This window comes from Oikopleura dioica, chromosome 2, assembly GCF_907165135.1.
Source record: "Oikopleura dioica chromosome 2, OKI2018_I68_1.0, whole genome shotgun sequence".
Classification (NCBI taxonomy): Eukaryota; Metazoa; Chordata; class Appendicularia; order Copelata; family Oikopleuridae; genus Oikopleura; species Oikopleura dioica.
Window position 1 is genome coordinate 11,802,496 of NC_137292.1, and position 15,973 is coordinate 11,818,468.

Below are 15,973 nucleotides of genomic sequence, written 5' to 3' on the forward strand. Positions count from 1 at the left end.
GACGGACTTCGGACTAAGTCCGAGCCCGGACTAGTCTATTTAGAGCCCTGCTTATAACTGAACTCAGGTATTTTTCCTCTTTTGAAAGGTTATTTCTTTATTGACGTGAGAATCGGCACATTTAGAAATATGCATATTTACTCATATTTATGTTATCATATCGGTATAATATGGGGATGAAATTAAAGCTAAGCGTCTGAGAACTATTTATCTGTATCATTTATAGAGTTAACTTAATAGTTTCATTATTAAAAAGTGGTAAAATGGGCATACCAATTAATTGGTACGATCTGCGTTAAACATTGAAAAAATTTTATGCGTTCCGGCGTTAAGGTGATCATAATGATATAAATGCTTGAAAAATATTTTCAATTAAACTTATTACGTATTTGAAATTTTCGAAAAAAAAATCGAGTTTTTGTTGTATTTTATTCGAAAAATTTTCGGACTTTTTCGGACTAGACCGGACTAGACCGGATTTTTTGGCTTTTTTCTCGGACCAGACTTTTTCGGACTTTTTCGGACTTTTCCCGGACTAGACCAGACTTAAAGTCCGAGTTTTCCAATTCGGACCAGACCAGACCAGACTTGTAAATTTCGGCCAAGTGCCCGGACCTGGACAGACCGGACTTTTGATTTTCGCCTCAGATTTAGAGCCCTGGGAGTATAGAGAAGGGGAGAGCCAGAGCTTATATTGTAAAATTTGACATTTACTTTCATTAAGTCGTTTCCGTTTCCGTGGGTAATAATAGTGCATGAAGATTTTGCTTTATGGGCCATAAATTATGGCCTAAGTTCATTTTTTGACATCCGAATTTCTTAATCCAAGCTTCTGTATTAGATCGAAATCTGCTGACTTGGCTCACATGATCAACATTCTCTTCAATCATCAAGGCTTGATAGATGAAAATGACTTCTGCGGAGCAAAATCGGGACCCCAATATTTTCTTTTCTCATCTTGTAGCGCAGGTTCTGATGAGTCGAATGGTACAATTTTGATGTGTCTAAGCCACGGAAAATCGCCAATTCTAGTGCCTAAAGTACCTGAAAATGTCAGGTCATGTCCCCCTGTATCTCCGAAAATTTTCAGAAATATATGGAGATTTTGGTATCGTTAGAAAGCCCAGCTCAAACTGGTTATGAGCACCAGATGCGCAATAGAAAATTCCGAAAAAAAAATTTGGGTGAAAAGTTTTTGTCTCAGAAAAAAATTTTTCCCTAGAAATTTTTTCTTGCACACCTTGTGCTCATAGCCAGTTTGACGTGGGCTTTCCAACGATACCAAAATCTCAATAAATTTCTGAAAATTTTCGGAGATGCAGGGGGACATGACCATTTTCCAAAGGGGGGCCCTTATGACGTCATATGTGATGACTCAGACCCTCAAAACTATACCATTCGACTCCTTAGGAGTTGCTCTTTCTAATGAGCACAGGGAACATGGGGGGTAGAATTTTGCTCCGCAAAAGTGATTTTCATGTATCGCTTTCTGAGATCGCATTTGTTGATATTACATTTTTTATAATGTACAAAAGGTATCCTCTCCAAGGAGATTTTCAAGGGACTCGGAGGTAATTCTTTTTAAATAAGCGGAAGCAAAGACGTAAACAATGAATCTCGCTGAAAAAAATATATTTATATTTTTTAATAACGGAAATAAAACGGAGAGTGAGCAGCTTTGCTTAGCTTCTCAGAGTACAAAACAAATTATCATTATGACATTGTGTAAAACCTGTGACAATACACGGAAAAAAGTTATCGAGGTAAAGAGATAAATCAAAAACTTTCCTTACATATCTGTTTTGTGAGAACACTGTATCATATTTGATGTTTTCCTCATTATAATTTGTCGTATTAGCCCGAGCATCGAATTCATGGATTAGAGAATAAGAAGCGCCCCTTGAAGACTCTCGATGAGCCCCAGACTTATGAAGCTGATGCCAACACATTTGCTCGTCACAATATTCTGTGTGAAGGAAAAGGCGTCTGGACTCTTCCTGAAGGAGTACCACAGGTATTTCGTCCTCGATTTTTCTATCGCCAAGACTTATCCAAAGACCTTGATGGAATGCTTCCAACAGGGTCTCAAAGCCGCTGGAGAAGACGGTGTTTGCTGCGGAACCCCCAACGCTGAAGGAAAGTACGTGACTCAAACTTACGGCGAGCTGAAGACCACTGCTCAGCGACTGGGAAACGCCTTCAACAAGCTTGGGCTTATCAATGGCAAGAGCAAGATCGCTATCTTCTCTGCTAACTGTTTCGAGTACGACGCCATTATTATTGGCGGCTACTTTCAAAATCTCTGCAACGTTTCTCTCTACGATACTCTTGGAGAAGAAGCCGTCAAATTCATTCTTGAACAGGCACATTCAACTCTTTTTCAACAAAGTCATCGGCATCATTTTAGACCGAGGCCCCAATCTGCTTCATTCAAGACCAAAATAAGCTTGATTTGATTTTGAAGGTCAAGCCTGAGCACCTTAAGACCATTGTCATGCTAAGAGAGTACCAAACCGACAGCACTGAGGTAAATATTATGAGCTTCTCTGATTTCGTGAGCACTGGAGATAGCGACGATTCCAAAAATGTTCTTCCAACCTCATCCGGTAATCATTTCATGCATGCGAATATATAATTGTATTTTAGATATGGCCACAATAAACTACACTTCTGGAACAACAGGCAACCCCAAAGGTGTAATCCTTACCCACAAGAACATCTGCACTGTCGCTATTGGTATCCTCGTCTTTTCCACTCCCGAACCCTGGGACAACACCGATATTTGGTTTTCGTATCTTCCGATGGCTCACATCTTTGAACGAGCTGTCCACTGTGTGCTCATGAGCATCGGCGCCCAGTGGTGGTTCAGCTCTGGCGATATCAAGAAACTACTGCCTGAGCTTGCCGTTGTCCGTCCAACCATTTTTGGTTCAGTTCCTCGAGTCATGAATAAAATTTTCGACAAAATCAAAGCAACCATGGCCGAGAGCAAAATCAAGGGATGGCTTCTTGATGCAGCCACTTCTTCAAAACGAGAGAGACTCGACAACGGCCAGGTCACAAATGATACGCTGTGGGACTGTCTAGTGCTCAAAAAGGTACAAAACCTTCTCGGTGGGCGAATCCGCACTTGGGTCTCTGGCGCTGCTCCTTTGAATCCTACAGTCAGAGGTTTCATCAGAGAAATCTTCAGCTGTTACGTTATCGAAGCCTACGGGTAGATTTCGTATACTTCGTCGATGACCTAAGCCTTCTTTAGTCAAACTGAAAATGTTGGCTGCGGAACGGCGACCTCTTTCGTCAATTACCAGATTGAAGACGGATGCGTTGGGCCTCCCCAGCCATGGAATGAGATAAAACTTGCAGATGTTCCAGAAATGGAATATTTCGGAAAAGACGGCAAAGGAGAGGTTTGCTTCCGAGGGGACAATACCATGCAAGGTCAGCTTATTTTGCTAGCTTTTCTTTAAAAAAACCAGGATACTACAATGATCCTGAAAAGACTGCGGAAGCGATCGATGAAGACGGATGGCTACATAGTGGAGATATTGGACAGTGGATGGAAAATGGAACCATTAAAATCATTGACCGAAAGAAACATATTTACAAAACCGCCTTGGTAGCAAACGTAACACTTTCTGAAACTTTTATCTATTATAGGGAGAATACATCGCGCCCGAAAGAATTGAAGGCATCTATTCAAATCACCCACAAATCGCTCAGATGTTCCTTTGGGGATCTTCTCTTCAGGTAAAAATGAATCTCATCTTTCTCATTACAAAAAATAAGGCCACCAACGTTGCAATTATCGTCCCAGAAGAGGATAAATTCATGAAAGAATATGGAAAAGGCCGAACATTCGAAGAAGCGTGTACCGATCCTGACACTATCGCTAAATTTCTCACTGCTATTAATGAATTTGCCCGACAGGACGGAGTCAAAGGATATGAAGTCCCGAAAGCCATTTATCTTGAACACGAGCTTTTCTCGGTTAAAATCATTACCGAGAAAGAGACATTTACTTTCTTTAGATTGAAAATGAGCTGCTAACTCCTACCCAAAAAGCCAAACGACCATCAATTCAAAAGAAATACATGTCGATTATGGAGAAACTCTATGAAGAACTGAATAACTAAATTAACATTTCTGGACAATAAAAATAACCTTACATACAATTAGAACAACTGAGAGTTTCAACTTGGAACTCTTACGGGCTTAACTCAAAGGATGTTTGTTTGACGTGCTTTAAATGCTGATAAAAGAAGGTAAAATTGCTTAATTTTCTGATAAAATATTGAAGAAATAATTATTCTATTAAAAATTTCTATCATAAAAAGTGAAAGATAATTCTTCGATGCTTCTCATCCTCGATGATAATGACGAATAAAATGGAATTTTGAATGTTTATCAGCCGTTGCTGTACCCAAAAACATTTGAATTAGCTTAAAAATAGGCTGTTCTTGCCTGCAGCATATAAAAGTCCTTTTAAAATTTAATTCTATCTGGCGTAAATTGTCATAAATCCAAAATGTTGGTCAAAACAAAGGCACTATCTTGGACGCTTTTGGCGATTTACGAGAACCCCGATCTATCGGAATGATGTATTGTTGTGAAGAAGACGACATAAACGCCAATGTCTACCCTAAGGCCGTTTTGTGCCGATCAGCAAAACGGTCTTTGCCACACACTTTCCACGTTGAGAGAGTTTTTCGGCAAAGGTAACCGTTTTTATTCCATTACGTAGCGTTTGTTTTACAGTGGATTAGGATTTTCGGTCACTTTGGTATGGAAAAAGAGCTTTCTTTTAGCATGAAAGTAGAGTAGAAAGCAAAAAGTAGTAGCGGAATGGATGGGTTAAAAATATAACCTTGGACAACAAAGGCCAGACACTCAAAACTCCAAAAAGCATAAACAGACAAAGTCTGTTCCGAAGTGTCCTAAATCCTTTGATGTTGTGTCCGTCACGGGGTTGACGCTCACTCATCCCCTGATTTTAAACCTCCACTGCGCTACAACTAGAAAGTAATCGAGGTCATATGATTTTACGGATTGCGAGAGCATTCAAGCGTGCTTTAGTTTTTAGGAGCCCGGAGCAAATATCAGAAATCAGAAATTTCCGCTTTTCGCAACCGTAAACATATAAAAATCTGCAAAATTTTTCTTTTTTTTTCTTCAAGATCAAAAGTCAGAGATTTTCGTAAGAGTCGAAATAAGAAAGAATGTGCAAGAGTTGGGGCAACTCGTATCAGGTGATGATAAATATTTTTAATGCACTGTCTCCTTTTTAACCCAAATATGGAGCCAGTAAATAAACCGTTTATTTAACAATAAGATTTTCGAAAAACTAAGAGATTATACTTTTTATAAACGGAAGCAAAAACGTAAGTGGCGAATCACGTCGTAAATATGCATTTTTTATGTTGATGAAGCCGATAATAGAGGCAGGGCGATAAGCTTCTTTTAGTTTCCTAGGGTACTAAAAATGACATTGTGTAAAAATAGAAATGTAACCGAGGTAAAGAGATGGACACAGTATTTTGAGAAAATGGCTGTTATGTAAGAAGTAATGCATATTTCTCTAGAATAGAAGATATTGTTAGTTCCAGGAACATTCGACCTTCCATAAAAAGTTGATATTTTTATCAAAAGAAAACATAATGCCCTGCTGCAGTAATGAGGTAAAATTATTTTTTAAAATTAAACAATCAAATCTGCAGCGGAATGCGGGCAAGAGACATGCTTACGTAACTACTACGAAGAATGCTAGAGAAAAACAATGGCCCCATAAAACTCGTTAACACGGCTTAACAAAATCGTTAAAAACAAACTTTGGTAGGAAAAATGGCGTCATTTTTCATGTGAGTTAAAACTTTGGCTCACCTACCATGGAGTTGAGCTCTAAGGGGAGATTGAGAATCTGAGCTACTGAAAAATGCACTGACTTTTTCAGTAGCTCATTCTTTGCGCGCCTAATTTGGGGGAGAAGCCGCGCGAAGTCTTGTCGGCTCTCTCATTGGCTCGGACTTTCCAGATTCTGTTCTTCTGAATCTCGAAAGTCTTCTAAGCTGCCAAGCGAGCGTTAAAGAGTTTTTCTAGACTTCCCCGACAGTGATTTGGGCGGGATACGGGGAAGGGGGCCAGGGGCTTTCTCCCAAAAGAGTTAAACTCCATGGTATTTTCACGATTGGCCTTTGTATACTTTCCTTTCTTGATTTTCAAACAATAAAGTTTTTCTGCTGAGTGAGCAGCAGCATCCAATTCAAAAGCACTGACGCACTGCGAGAATCGGTGATTTTTATCGTCGTTTATCACTTAAAAAAACTACCAGTTTTACGATTTTTCCGTATTTTTGTTTTCCAGTTAATTATTTGTCTCATAGCCCGAGAAAAGAGAGAGCGTGTATCAAATTCCCGGAATGGAGAGTAAGAACCGCCCCTTGAAGACTCTCGATGAGCCGCAGACTTATGAAGCTGATGCCAAAACATTTGCTCGTCATAATATTCTCTGCGAACAAAATGGTGTCTGGAAACTTCCTGAAGGTGTTCCACAGGTATTTCTTCCCCAAGCTTTCCTGTTCTAAAAGTATTCAAAAGACTTTGATGGAATGCTTCCAACAGGGTCTCAAAGCTGCTGGAGAAGACGGTGTTTGCTGCGGAACTCCAAACGCTGAAGGAAAGTACGAGACTCAAACCTACGGCGAGCTGAAGACCATTGCTCAGCGACTTGGAAACGCCTTCAACAAGCTCGGACTTATCAATGGCAAGAGCAAGATCGCTATCTTCTCTGCTAACTGTTTCGAGTATGACGCCATTATTATTGGTGGCTACTTTCAGAATCTCTGCAATGTCTCACTCTACGATACTCTTGGTGAGGAAGCCGTCAAGTTCATTCTTGAACAGGTAAATCAAACTCTTTTTCAACAAAGACATCAGCATCTTTTTAGACCGAAGCCCCAATCTGCTTCATTCAAGACCAGAAAAAGCTCGATTTGATTTTGAAGGTCAAGCCTGAGCACCTGAAGACCATCGTTATGCTCAGAGAGTACAAAACCGACAACACCGATGTCAATATTGTCAGCTTCTCCGATTTTGTCGGCACTGGAGATAGCGACGATTCCAAGAATGTTCTCCCTACCTCATCTGGTAATAAATTTTACCTCATCGGAATATTCAATAAAATTGATAGACATGGCCACAATTAACTACACTTCTGGAACAACCGGCAATCCCAAAGGTGTCGTGCTTACCCACAAGAACATCTGTACTGTCGCCAACGGCATCACCATCTTTTCCGTTCCCGAGCCTTGGAACACCAACGACGTCTGGTATTCCTACCTTCCAATGGCCCACATCTTCGAGCGAGCTGTCCACTGCGTCCTCATGAGTGTTGGTGGCCAGTGGTGGTTCAGTTCCGGGGACATCAAGAAACTCCTCGATGAGCTCGCTGTTGTCCGACCTACCATCTTCGGCTCTGTTCCTCGAGTCATGAACCGACTCTACGACAAGATTCAGGCAACTATGGCTGAGAGCAAACTCAAGGGCTGGCTTCTTGGTGCCGCTACTGCTTCCAAGCGAGGTAGACTCGACAAGGGCCAGGTCACCAAGGATACTCTGTGGGACAAGCTCGTCCTCAAAAAGGTCCAGAATCTTCTCGGCGGGCGAATCCACACTTGGGTCTCTGGAGCTGCTCCTTTGAATCCTAAAGTCAGAGGTTTCATCAGAGAAATCTTCAGTTGCTACGTTATTGAAGCCTACGGGTAAGTTTTCCCGAATCTTTACATTCCCTAACCCGTTTTAGTCAAACTGAAAATGTCGGCTGCGGAACCGGAACTTCCTTCGTCAATTACCAAAAAGAAGACGGATGCGTTGGACCTCCCCAGCCATGGAACGAGATCAAGCTTGCTGATGTCCCAGATATGGAATATTTCGGAAAAGACGGCAAAGGAGAGATCTGTTTCCGAGGAGACAACGTCATGCAAGGTCAGTGATTTTTCAATTGTCCTCTTTATAAAAAAAACAAAGGGTACTACAACGATCCTGAAAAGACTGCCGAAACCATCGATGAAGACGGTTGGCTTCATACCGGAGATATCGGACAGTGGATGGAAAACGGAACTATCAAAATCATTGACCGAAAGAAACACATTTACAAAACCGCCTTGGTAAAAATTGAATCTTAAAACTTTTGTTTATTTGAGTTTTTAGGGAGAGTACATCGCCCCGGAAAAGATTGAAGGTGTTTATGGAAAACATCCACATATCGCTCAAATGTTCCTTTGGGGATCTTCTCTTCAGGTGAAATTTAATCTCATCTTCCTCTTTATAGGAAATTTAGGCCACCAACGTCGCGATCATCGTTCCAGATGAGGAGAAATTTATGAAGGAATATGGAAAGTGCCGAACATTCCAAGAAGCCTGCGCCGATCCCGATACTGCCGCTAATTTCCTCAGTGCTATCAATAAATTCGCCCGCGAAGATGGAGTCAAAGGATATGAAGTCCCAAAAGCCATTTACCTCGAACACGAGCTTTTCTCTGTAAGAAGCAATCTTTGAGAGAGTGTGTAAACTCTGTGTTTAGATTGAAAATGAGCTGCTCACTCCTACCCAAAAAGCCAAACGACCAGCAATCCAAAAGAAATACATGTCGATTATGGAGAAACTCTATGAAGAACTGAATAACTAAATTAACATGTCTGAATACTCCTCTAAATAAAAATAACCTCACTTATAATTATATGCAACGCTGAGAAAAAACTTTGAGCATTTTCAAAATCGCCATTGTCAAGAATAGCGGTATGAATATACGGAATGTCGAATTGGAACTTTTATAGGCTCTACTCAAGAGGTTTGTTTATTTGGTGGAGTTGCGACTGTGCGAGAAATAATTTTTTCATTAAAAGTTTCTATCAACAATAGAGAGTGATCATTCTAATGCTCTAGTTTTTTCATTATAATGAATTGACAGATTCCCGCGATCATTATCCCTGAGTGATTAGGGATAAATCGGATTGGCCGATTTGGACGATTTTACTATCAAAATGATCGCCGAAACCTGGCGATTCATAATAATGAAAAAACTCAAGCATTAGAAAGAGATTACAGTGAGCTGATTTTTAGACCTACTTATGATGTCATGCTTTATGATTTGAAATGTCATGCCCTTCCAATTATAATTGGAAGGTACTGTTACAGATCGCTTGAAACTATCTGAGAAAAGACACGCCAACTTGGGACTTTATCAGCCCCAACGTAATCAGATGACCTTTTGGTCAAAATTTCACAGCCGCTCAACGCAATTGAGAATCTCATTTAAAGAAACCGGGTTTTAGGAAAACGTTACGTGTAGTTTAAAGGGTACAATCCCTAACCAACCTTTTTGTCTAAAAAACAAGTTGTTTAACATAATCGAATGATTGTGAATGCAAATTCTGGCCTTTGGAAAAAAAACCGCAGAAAAATAGCTACAGGATCAATTAAGCTGACTAAGGATTCCGTTTTTCGACTAGTCGTGGATAAGTTGGTCAAATAAAGATTAGTGGTTATTATTTCGTGGATCGGAGAAAGCCGCAATTCGGATCTTCTCGGTCGGGATTTTCCACTTTTGTTCGTATACTGAGTTAGTATATTTCTCCTTTTCAAGTCCCGAGCTTGACTTTCAAAATACAAATTTGGTTCTGAACTGCTCTTTTTTTTTCTTTTGAGACTTACGTTATTTCATAACACAGCTTTGAAATCTGGTTTGCATCATTTGATTCATACTTTTTCACATCAATAGGCTCCAAAAATTATCCTCTTTATAAAAAATGGGATGAAACTTTCCATTTTGTAAGTTTCGAGCTGATTTATTTTATCACTCGGCGGAAAGGTGCGAGGCCCTTTTTCGCGAAATTGGTTTAGAACGAACAATTGGCTGACCTCTGCGCAAGAGTCAGATACGGAGGAGGGTTTTTAAGTTTGAGATACGTTCATTTTGATCGAAACTAATTGAGAACTGGGTAACCTTGGCTCAAAGATAAAACATCTGATTTCAAAATTTTCTGAAATTTTAAGAAATTTTGGCGAATTTCTAAGCAGTTAGCTCCACCCTTGAAACACCAAAAATTACATGATTTTCCAAGTGCCTTCTGAAAAGTTCACTTGGCAAGTCTTGAGCCCGGTTAGTACCTGAATTTCATGCTCCGTTAAAACGATTAAGTTAGCGCTCATGTCATTGTCGAGATTTTTACGAAAGGTTCTTTCCCAAACCACAAGGGCGTATTCATAAAGACGTGGCTCGCTGGTCGTTTCTTGACGTTTTTCGAAAACAATTTCAAACTGAATTAACCCGCCAGCTGCGATGGTGTGGAATACGCAACTTTGAATTCATTACTATCCTTGAGGTTAAACTGAGATGGTTTTTTGACTGAGCAACCGAGGAATTTATCGTAGAAATTATGGTTGACTGAAGAATGAAAAAGAATTCTAACCAGCATGATAGATAATGTCACATAATATTGTGACCAAATAAGTAAGCTTTTAAAGTATTTTTTGCTTCAGATTCCAGTTGCATTTCAATTTTAAATTTACAGTAAATGAGAAAATAAACAAAGTGCCATTTTCTCTTGAATAACTATCGTTGAACGCAGATCGAATATTAGCATAAACAAATAAATCAAGCTGAATTAGCGTTTCTAAATCATTTTTTCCTCGCTTTGCGAACTGGGGATGGAAAAAGCAGCACTTGTCAACGCTGTCGATTTTCGTCCGCCATGGGAAATATCATTCAGCTTATTCATCAGCTGGTCGCTGCCATTTTCAGAATGTCGGACTGACGAATTTTTCGCGAGAAGTGAAAAGGTCTCCCTGTTTTTAAAGCAAGTTCAGCGATTTTGGAAGTTGCGAGGTTTCACGGGTTCTCTATTGAAATTCAATCTTGGAAAACCGCGACCGAACGGTTTTTGGTGCATCAGAAAAACGACTGTTTTCATTCATCGTGGGTTAAAGAAGGAAATTTTAGTTCGGAAAAAACTAATCTTGGAGCGAGCTCAATTTATCAAAATATCAACAATTTCTCTCCACATAAAATGCATGAATACGAATGAACTTGAGACCTGGGATATTCAAAAGATCTGGAAAATTGCTGAAACAGCAGTCAACTATCAGACCTTCATCAACCTGGAATACATGTATTCTTTTAAGTCATTCTTTGATTTCCCTGCTCCGATAAATATTTCGCGTCTAGAATTTGTCCCTTTCCATAGATTCAAAAAATGCATGCTATTATTAATTCTGAGAGAAGAGGATGTACCAGAAGTATCTATGGTTAGCAATAATATCCTGAACATCATATTCAGAGGAAGCTTTAAACCACAAATCGCTGAAGCCGCTCCTCGCGCGGTAAATTTGCAGACTCAGGAAAACTCAGGTGGCGCTGTTCGAGCATTTTCGTTCCCATATAAGCGCGCCGACGCAGCTAATTACCATCCAAAAATCGAAATAACTCGAGTTAAAGTAAAACAGTCAGCAGCTCAATAACAAATAAAAAAATGAAGCTTTTCAACTTTTTCACCGTCGGAGCTCTTGCTAGCGAGATGACTCTCAGCCGAACCCGACGAGATGTTGCCTACTCCTTCTCTGGAGAGGAAGCTGCTGACTTTTACTCCGACATCCTTGCTGATATCTCCGGTAAGTACTTTCTAGAGATGCAAATAGTCGAAATAAAAGAAGATCTCACAGACGCTAATTGTAATTCTTAGGAGGTAGCGTTGACGAAATCGATCAGCTCATCATGAACCTCATGGACAGCGGAGAGTTAGAAGGACTTCGAGCTATGGACGAATTCTCCATGCGAAAATTCCGACAGCTCAAGATCGTCGTCCTCTGGCTCCAGCAAGAACAACTTTTCGGACGATACTGCTACTACGGTTGCTACTGGTGAGTATTCATCGTTTTCCCTTACTTTACGATTTCCTGAAACGCTGACGTCGATCGTCTTTCCCTCTTTGGTCGAGACTTAACCGTATTTGACTTTCCTTTTTAGTCTTCCAGAAGGCTCTCACGACATCGCTTCCGGTGGATACGGAAAGCCCCAGGATAACATCGATCGATCTTGCAAGGACTTCAAGCAGTGCTACAGATGCCTCAACGAAGAATACAGCGATGTTAGCCGAGGATGCGCCGGTGAAGAGTTCGGCTACCGATTCGACCTCATCACCAACGATGATGGCACCAAAGACGTCCAATGCACCAACAGACTCGGCTCTTGCCGACGAAGCATCTGCGAGTGTGATCTCCAGCTCGCCCGAGCTCTCTCTAAATATGAGAGTGAGTGGGACGAAAGCCTCCATTCCGTCAAGGTAAGCACATAATCAGTTGTTTCAGTTGTTAACGGATCATTCAGGGAGGTTTCGACCGAGAGGCTACCTGCGTGAAACCAATCGGTGGTGGCAACCCAATCGTCGAGTGCTGTGGTGACAAGACCACCTTCCCCTTCAACACTCCCCGACGAGCAAATCAGTGCTGCGATGGCACAGAAGTCAAGCCAGAGGGCCAGTGTTAAACTTTCAGTTGGTAAATTGAGAAAATTACCGACCATTCTAACAACTCTCTTATAATTTTTTAACTGATCTACCAACTCCGTTTAACTGTATATATTTTTGACTTTCTAACCGTTCTTATTAATAAAATATCAAAAAAGAATTATCGCTCAGTCTTTCTCTATAAAAGCAAATGCTCGTAAATGATCTCCCAAAGTCTGTTGGAGTTTAACCATATTTAAAAAGATCAAGTTAGTACACTTTGAGGTATCTTTGAGATCACGAAGGGAAAATGACTCGAGAAAACATCACGAATTAAGGCTAGGGTGGTCGAGTAACTCGACTCGAGTTGGCCCAAAGCAGAGCTCATAAACTCTGGACTTATGAATGCTAGAATACCCAGTAATGGCTAAAAATAAAGATCTATCCTAGATCTTCTGAAATACAGAAGGTTTTTTCGTTCTGCCAAGAAAAAAATCACTTCCGGAGGCTTTAAAGTTGGCATCTCGGCCAAAATTGCGAAAATAGCCAATATTCAAGGCTCAAAAACTCCGAAATTTGGCAGAAATCTTGGCAGAACAAAAAAACCTTCTGTAATTCAGAAGATCTAGGATAGATCTTTATTTTTAGCCATTACTGGGTATTCTAGCATTCATAAGTCCAGAGTTTATGAGCTCTGCTTTGGGCAAAATCGACCACCCTAGCCTTAAATTAAGAGTTTTATTGTTCTCAATGATTACATGAATAGAATAGATAGTCAGACTTTCTTCGTCAGTATTCTTGACTATAGGGATCTTATAAGGGAAAATTTCCCTTTTCAAAAACTATAAATAATGAGCAGTCTTCGATTTTCTTTAAAACGCGGTCGATCAAGGATCGATATAATTTGCCTCGGCGAAAAATAGAGAAAGACAAAACTACCTTTTTACTTTTTGCAAAAAGGAGGTAAAAATAATGCGAAACTCAGCAAGTGTCTCGAGAAGCAACGACTTTGAGACCAAGAGAAATGTAGAGCTATCAAAACTTCACATGATCGGCGATGTTCTCATCCATGTTTACAGAATGATAGCAGACCAGGAATACCCAGATAGATGGGCTCTGAATGCTGCTTGCTGTCAAAAGTAAGTAACATTTCAATAAAAATATGCAAGATTCCAAAATTTCTTTCAGAGCTTGGTTCAAGCTGTACCTCGAGGAAGCTGATCGATATTATCACCACCAAATGTTTTCTCCGCGTTCGATGGCAGCTATTGGATCAATTTTTGCACATTCTCTCCGTCATATGGCCAAAATACTCAATATCTACGATGAATGGACCAGGAATTCCTTGAAAAGCTCTCTTATTTATAAACTGGAGCAAGAAGAATCAGAAAATCTCCTCGACTTTTGGTGCGAGCAAGAAATGGACCCGCGAAGAAGACGAGAGCTAATTCAACAATGCGTTCTGAAAACAGAAATACCACCGGCTGCTCTTGGACACTATTACTTTTAAAAATGTCGATGCTGAATCTTACAAATAAGCGCTTCTTTCAATCTTCGAATCTGCTGTATCTTCACTGCTCAAAACACTGACCAACTATTCTCGTCAAATTTTAAAATTTCTACGTTTAATAAATACGTCTTCATTAATTTCCGAGTCAAGAATTCCGACATTTAAAAAGGGAAAATGTGACATTTTAAATGTCCGAGTTGTCATAACGACTGTTTCTATAGGCAAAAATTTATAAGTTCACATTAGTTACAACGGTCTGAGAAGTATCTAGTGTCTTACAAAATGCGTTATTCACAAAAAAGTTGACTGAATTCAAAGGGAAAATACGGTTCTCTATTTCAATTTGAACACCATAATAGCGTTTGAAACCGGTAGAGACGGTCATTTACCAGTAATTCTAATCTTTAGCTTTGCGCAGTGGCAGTATCGTAAACGATGAGGTTTATCCGAGTTGCGATTATTGCTAATTGAAAACTATACCCAATACCCCGCCATGCGGACGTGAAATACCGTCCACATAGGCAATTTCTGAAGGAGGCTACGGTCTCCTCGTAATAACGAAGATTTTGAACAGCCAAAATGGTGCAAAAAATCTGCCAACATCAACCCTAAAAATTTTCATGATGATCGTATGAACGAAGACGCCCAAATGAAACTTTATATTTGCGGAATCCTGCAAGTTTTATCAGAAGTAAGAATACAAATTGGATAACTATCCAATACACTTGTATTCTGTGATCGAATATATTTAAAAGATCTTTATTGCATTAAAATATCTGTTACACAAATTTCATTCGGTAGTTGCTCGACAGCAACTGAAGCTCCAGGTTTTCGGACAGTGTTGCGGATTTCAGTTATTTAAATTTTCAGTCGATAGTATTTACAGAAGAGCAAAAAGAGAACGAAAATTTTGAATGGGCACGGTGAAAAAAGAGGATGAATTATGCTGAAGGACTTATGCTTAGTCGATGACGATCACGTCGTCGTTTTTCTTTTTCTTCGGTGGATTTTGAAGTGGCTGTGGCTTGTCCTCTTCGTCGGAGTCGATTATAATCGCTTGGGTTTGAACTAAAATCACAATTGACCATATTTGACAGCGTTTCTATTTATTACCTGGTCGAACGCGTTTTGGGCTAGGTGGGGCAGCTTGCTCAGGTTTTTTCTCCGCCTTTGCTGGGGGTTGCAGTGCCCCGGCACGAGCATTTTTGCGCGCTAGAACTTGAAGTAAACATATGTTTTAAGATGCTTGTCTACCTGGAAATTGAGGAAGATTTCGAACAAGCGGAAGTCTCGCCAATTTAGCTTTTCTATCTTCCTTGATTTTCTCGACTTCCGCAGTGTTGTCTGGGTAAGATTTCTTTGGAGGTTTCTTAGAAGGGCCTGCTGATTTGTTGCTATCTTCTTTGTCAAGGATCTCGCCAAGTGCTTCTGGGAAATATTCGTGGAAGTCTTTGAAGTTCTTCTTATTCCACTCTCCTGATGCATCAGCGAGCTTCTGTCGTTTCTCATTGGACTCTAGCATGCTTCCGATCCCCACTGACTCCTCGGCCATAAATGAGGAGATGCCATTGATGATCGTTCGTGGGCCCCACATCGGCGACCACGTTTCTGGGTGGTAGCTTGAAATCGACAGACACAGCTTTCTACCGGTAGCTAGTCGACCGTTTGGCGTCATCATATAGATTTCTGGGCCTTTGAAGGGGTAGTCTTTTGGAAACATGAGGTGGCCAACGTAATAACCGCGTTCGTAAGGAGTGTCTTTTGGGCCTAAACGCTATCTTTTCTGACGAAAATTCTTATAAATTAACCTTTGATACAGTACCACCATTTCATGAGATTGGCCGGATCAGGCTTTGCCCATTGTCCTGGTGTAGGATCGTTTTCCATATCTATCAGGTCTTGTTTCAGACGTTTTACGGCCATAGGACTCGGTCCAACCGACATTTTCACCCTTTTCGATTTTGCT

At 40.3% G+C, this 15,973-nt stretch overlaps 5 protein-coding genes and 1 non-coding gene across 10 annotated transcripts; 5 read left to right on the plus strand and 1 right to left on the minus strand.

The window, feature by feature from the left end:
- Positions 1-1,715: 1,715 nt before the first annotated feature.
- LOC145698291 (long-chain-fatty-acid--CoA ligase 1-like) lies at positions 1,716-4,143 on the plus strand. Its single transcript, XM_081775491.1, has 10 exons — positions 1,716-1,763; positions 1,859-2,014; positions 2,058-2,363; positions 2,408-2,606; positions 2,647-3,217; positions 3,260-3,441; positions 3,480-3,619; positions 3,661-3,750; positions 3,790-3,990; positions 4,032-4,143. Exons 1-10 carry the CDS (start codon positions 1,716-1,718, stop codon positions 4,134-4,136), a joined length of 1,998 nt encoding a protein of 665 aa, XP_081631617.1. The 3' UTR covers positions 4,137-4,143.
- A 558-nt stretch (positions 4,144-4,701) lies between these two features.
- Positions 4,702-14,709, plus strand: LOC145700507 (long-chain-fatty-acid--CoA ligase 1-like). Of its 4 annotated transcripts, none has more exons than XM_081777784.1 (10): positions 4,702-4,718; positions 6,380-6,550; positions 6,594-6,899; positions 6,944-7,142; positions 7,186-7,756; positions 7,798-7,979; positions 8,022-8,161; positions 8,205-8,294; positions 8,335-8,535; positions 8,579-8,734. In XM_081777784.1, exons 2-10 carry the CDS (start codon positions 6,416-6,418, stop codon positions 8,681-8,683), a joined length of 1,929 nt encoding a protein of 642 aa, XP_081633910.1. In that variant the 5' UTR covers positions 4,702-4,718; positions 6,380-6,415; the 3' UTR covers positions 8,684-8,734. The 4 variants fall into 4 exon arrangements, with proteins under 4 accessions (XP_081633910.1, XP_081633911.1, XP_081633908.1 ...); XM_081777782.1 differs by lacking the exon at positions 4,702-4,718 and adding an exon at positions 5,092-5,249; XM_081777783.1 differs by lacking the exon at positions 4,702-4,718 and adding an exon at positions 5,643-5,678.
- On the plus strand, positions 11,453-12,678 carry LOC145699299 (uncharacterized). Its single transcript, XM_081776569.1, has 4 exons — positions 11,453-11,664; positions 11,736-11,913; positions 12,020-12,335; positions 12,380-12,678. Exons 1-4 carry the CDS (start codon positions 11,526-11,528, stop codon positions 12,536-12,538), a joined length of 792 nt encoding a protein of 263 aa, XP_081632695.1. The 5' UTR covers positions 11,453-11,525; the 3' UTR covers positions 12,539-12,678.
- LOC145699414 (uncharacterized) lies at positions 13,392-14,105 on the plus strand. Its single transcript, XM_081776687.1, has 2 exons — positions 13,392-13,636; positions 13,686-14,105. The coding sequence occupies exons 1-2, from the start codon at positions 13,470-13,472 to the stop codon at positions 14,005-14,007; spliced, it is 489 nt and encodes a 162-aa protein (XP_081632813.1). The 5' UTR covers positions 13,392-13,469; the 3' UTR covers positions 14,008-14,105.
- On the plus strand, positions 14,414-14,554 carry LOC145700868 (U4 spliceosomal RNA). Its single transcript, XR_014134238.1, has one exon. It is a non-coding gene; the product is annotated as a U4 spliceosomal RNA (small nuclear RNA).
- A 30-nt stretch (positions 14,710-14,739) lies between the features above and the next one.
- Positions 14,740-15,951, minus strand: LOC145700519 (ubiquitin-conjugating enzyme E2 J2-like). Of its 2 annotated transcripts, none has more exons than XM_081777800.1 (4): positions 15,816-15,951; positions 15,262-15,765; positions 15,121-15,219; positions 14,740-15,075 (listed from the first exon to the last, which is right to left on the minus strand). In XM_081777800.1, the coding sequence occupies exons 1-4, from the start codon at positions 15,949-15,951 to the stop codon at positions 14,969-14,971; spliced, it is 846 nt and encodes a 281-aa protein (XP_081633926.1). In that variant the 3' UTR covers positions 14,740-14,968. The 2 variants fall into 2 exon arrangements, with proteins under 2 accessions (XP_081633926.1, XP_081633925.1); XM_081777799.1 differs by having other exon boundaries at positions 14,742-15,075; positions 15,262-15,774.
- Between the last annotated feature and the right edge of the window lie 22 nt (positions 15,952-15,973).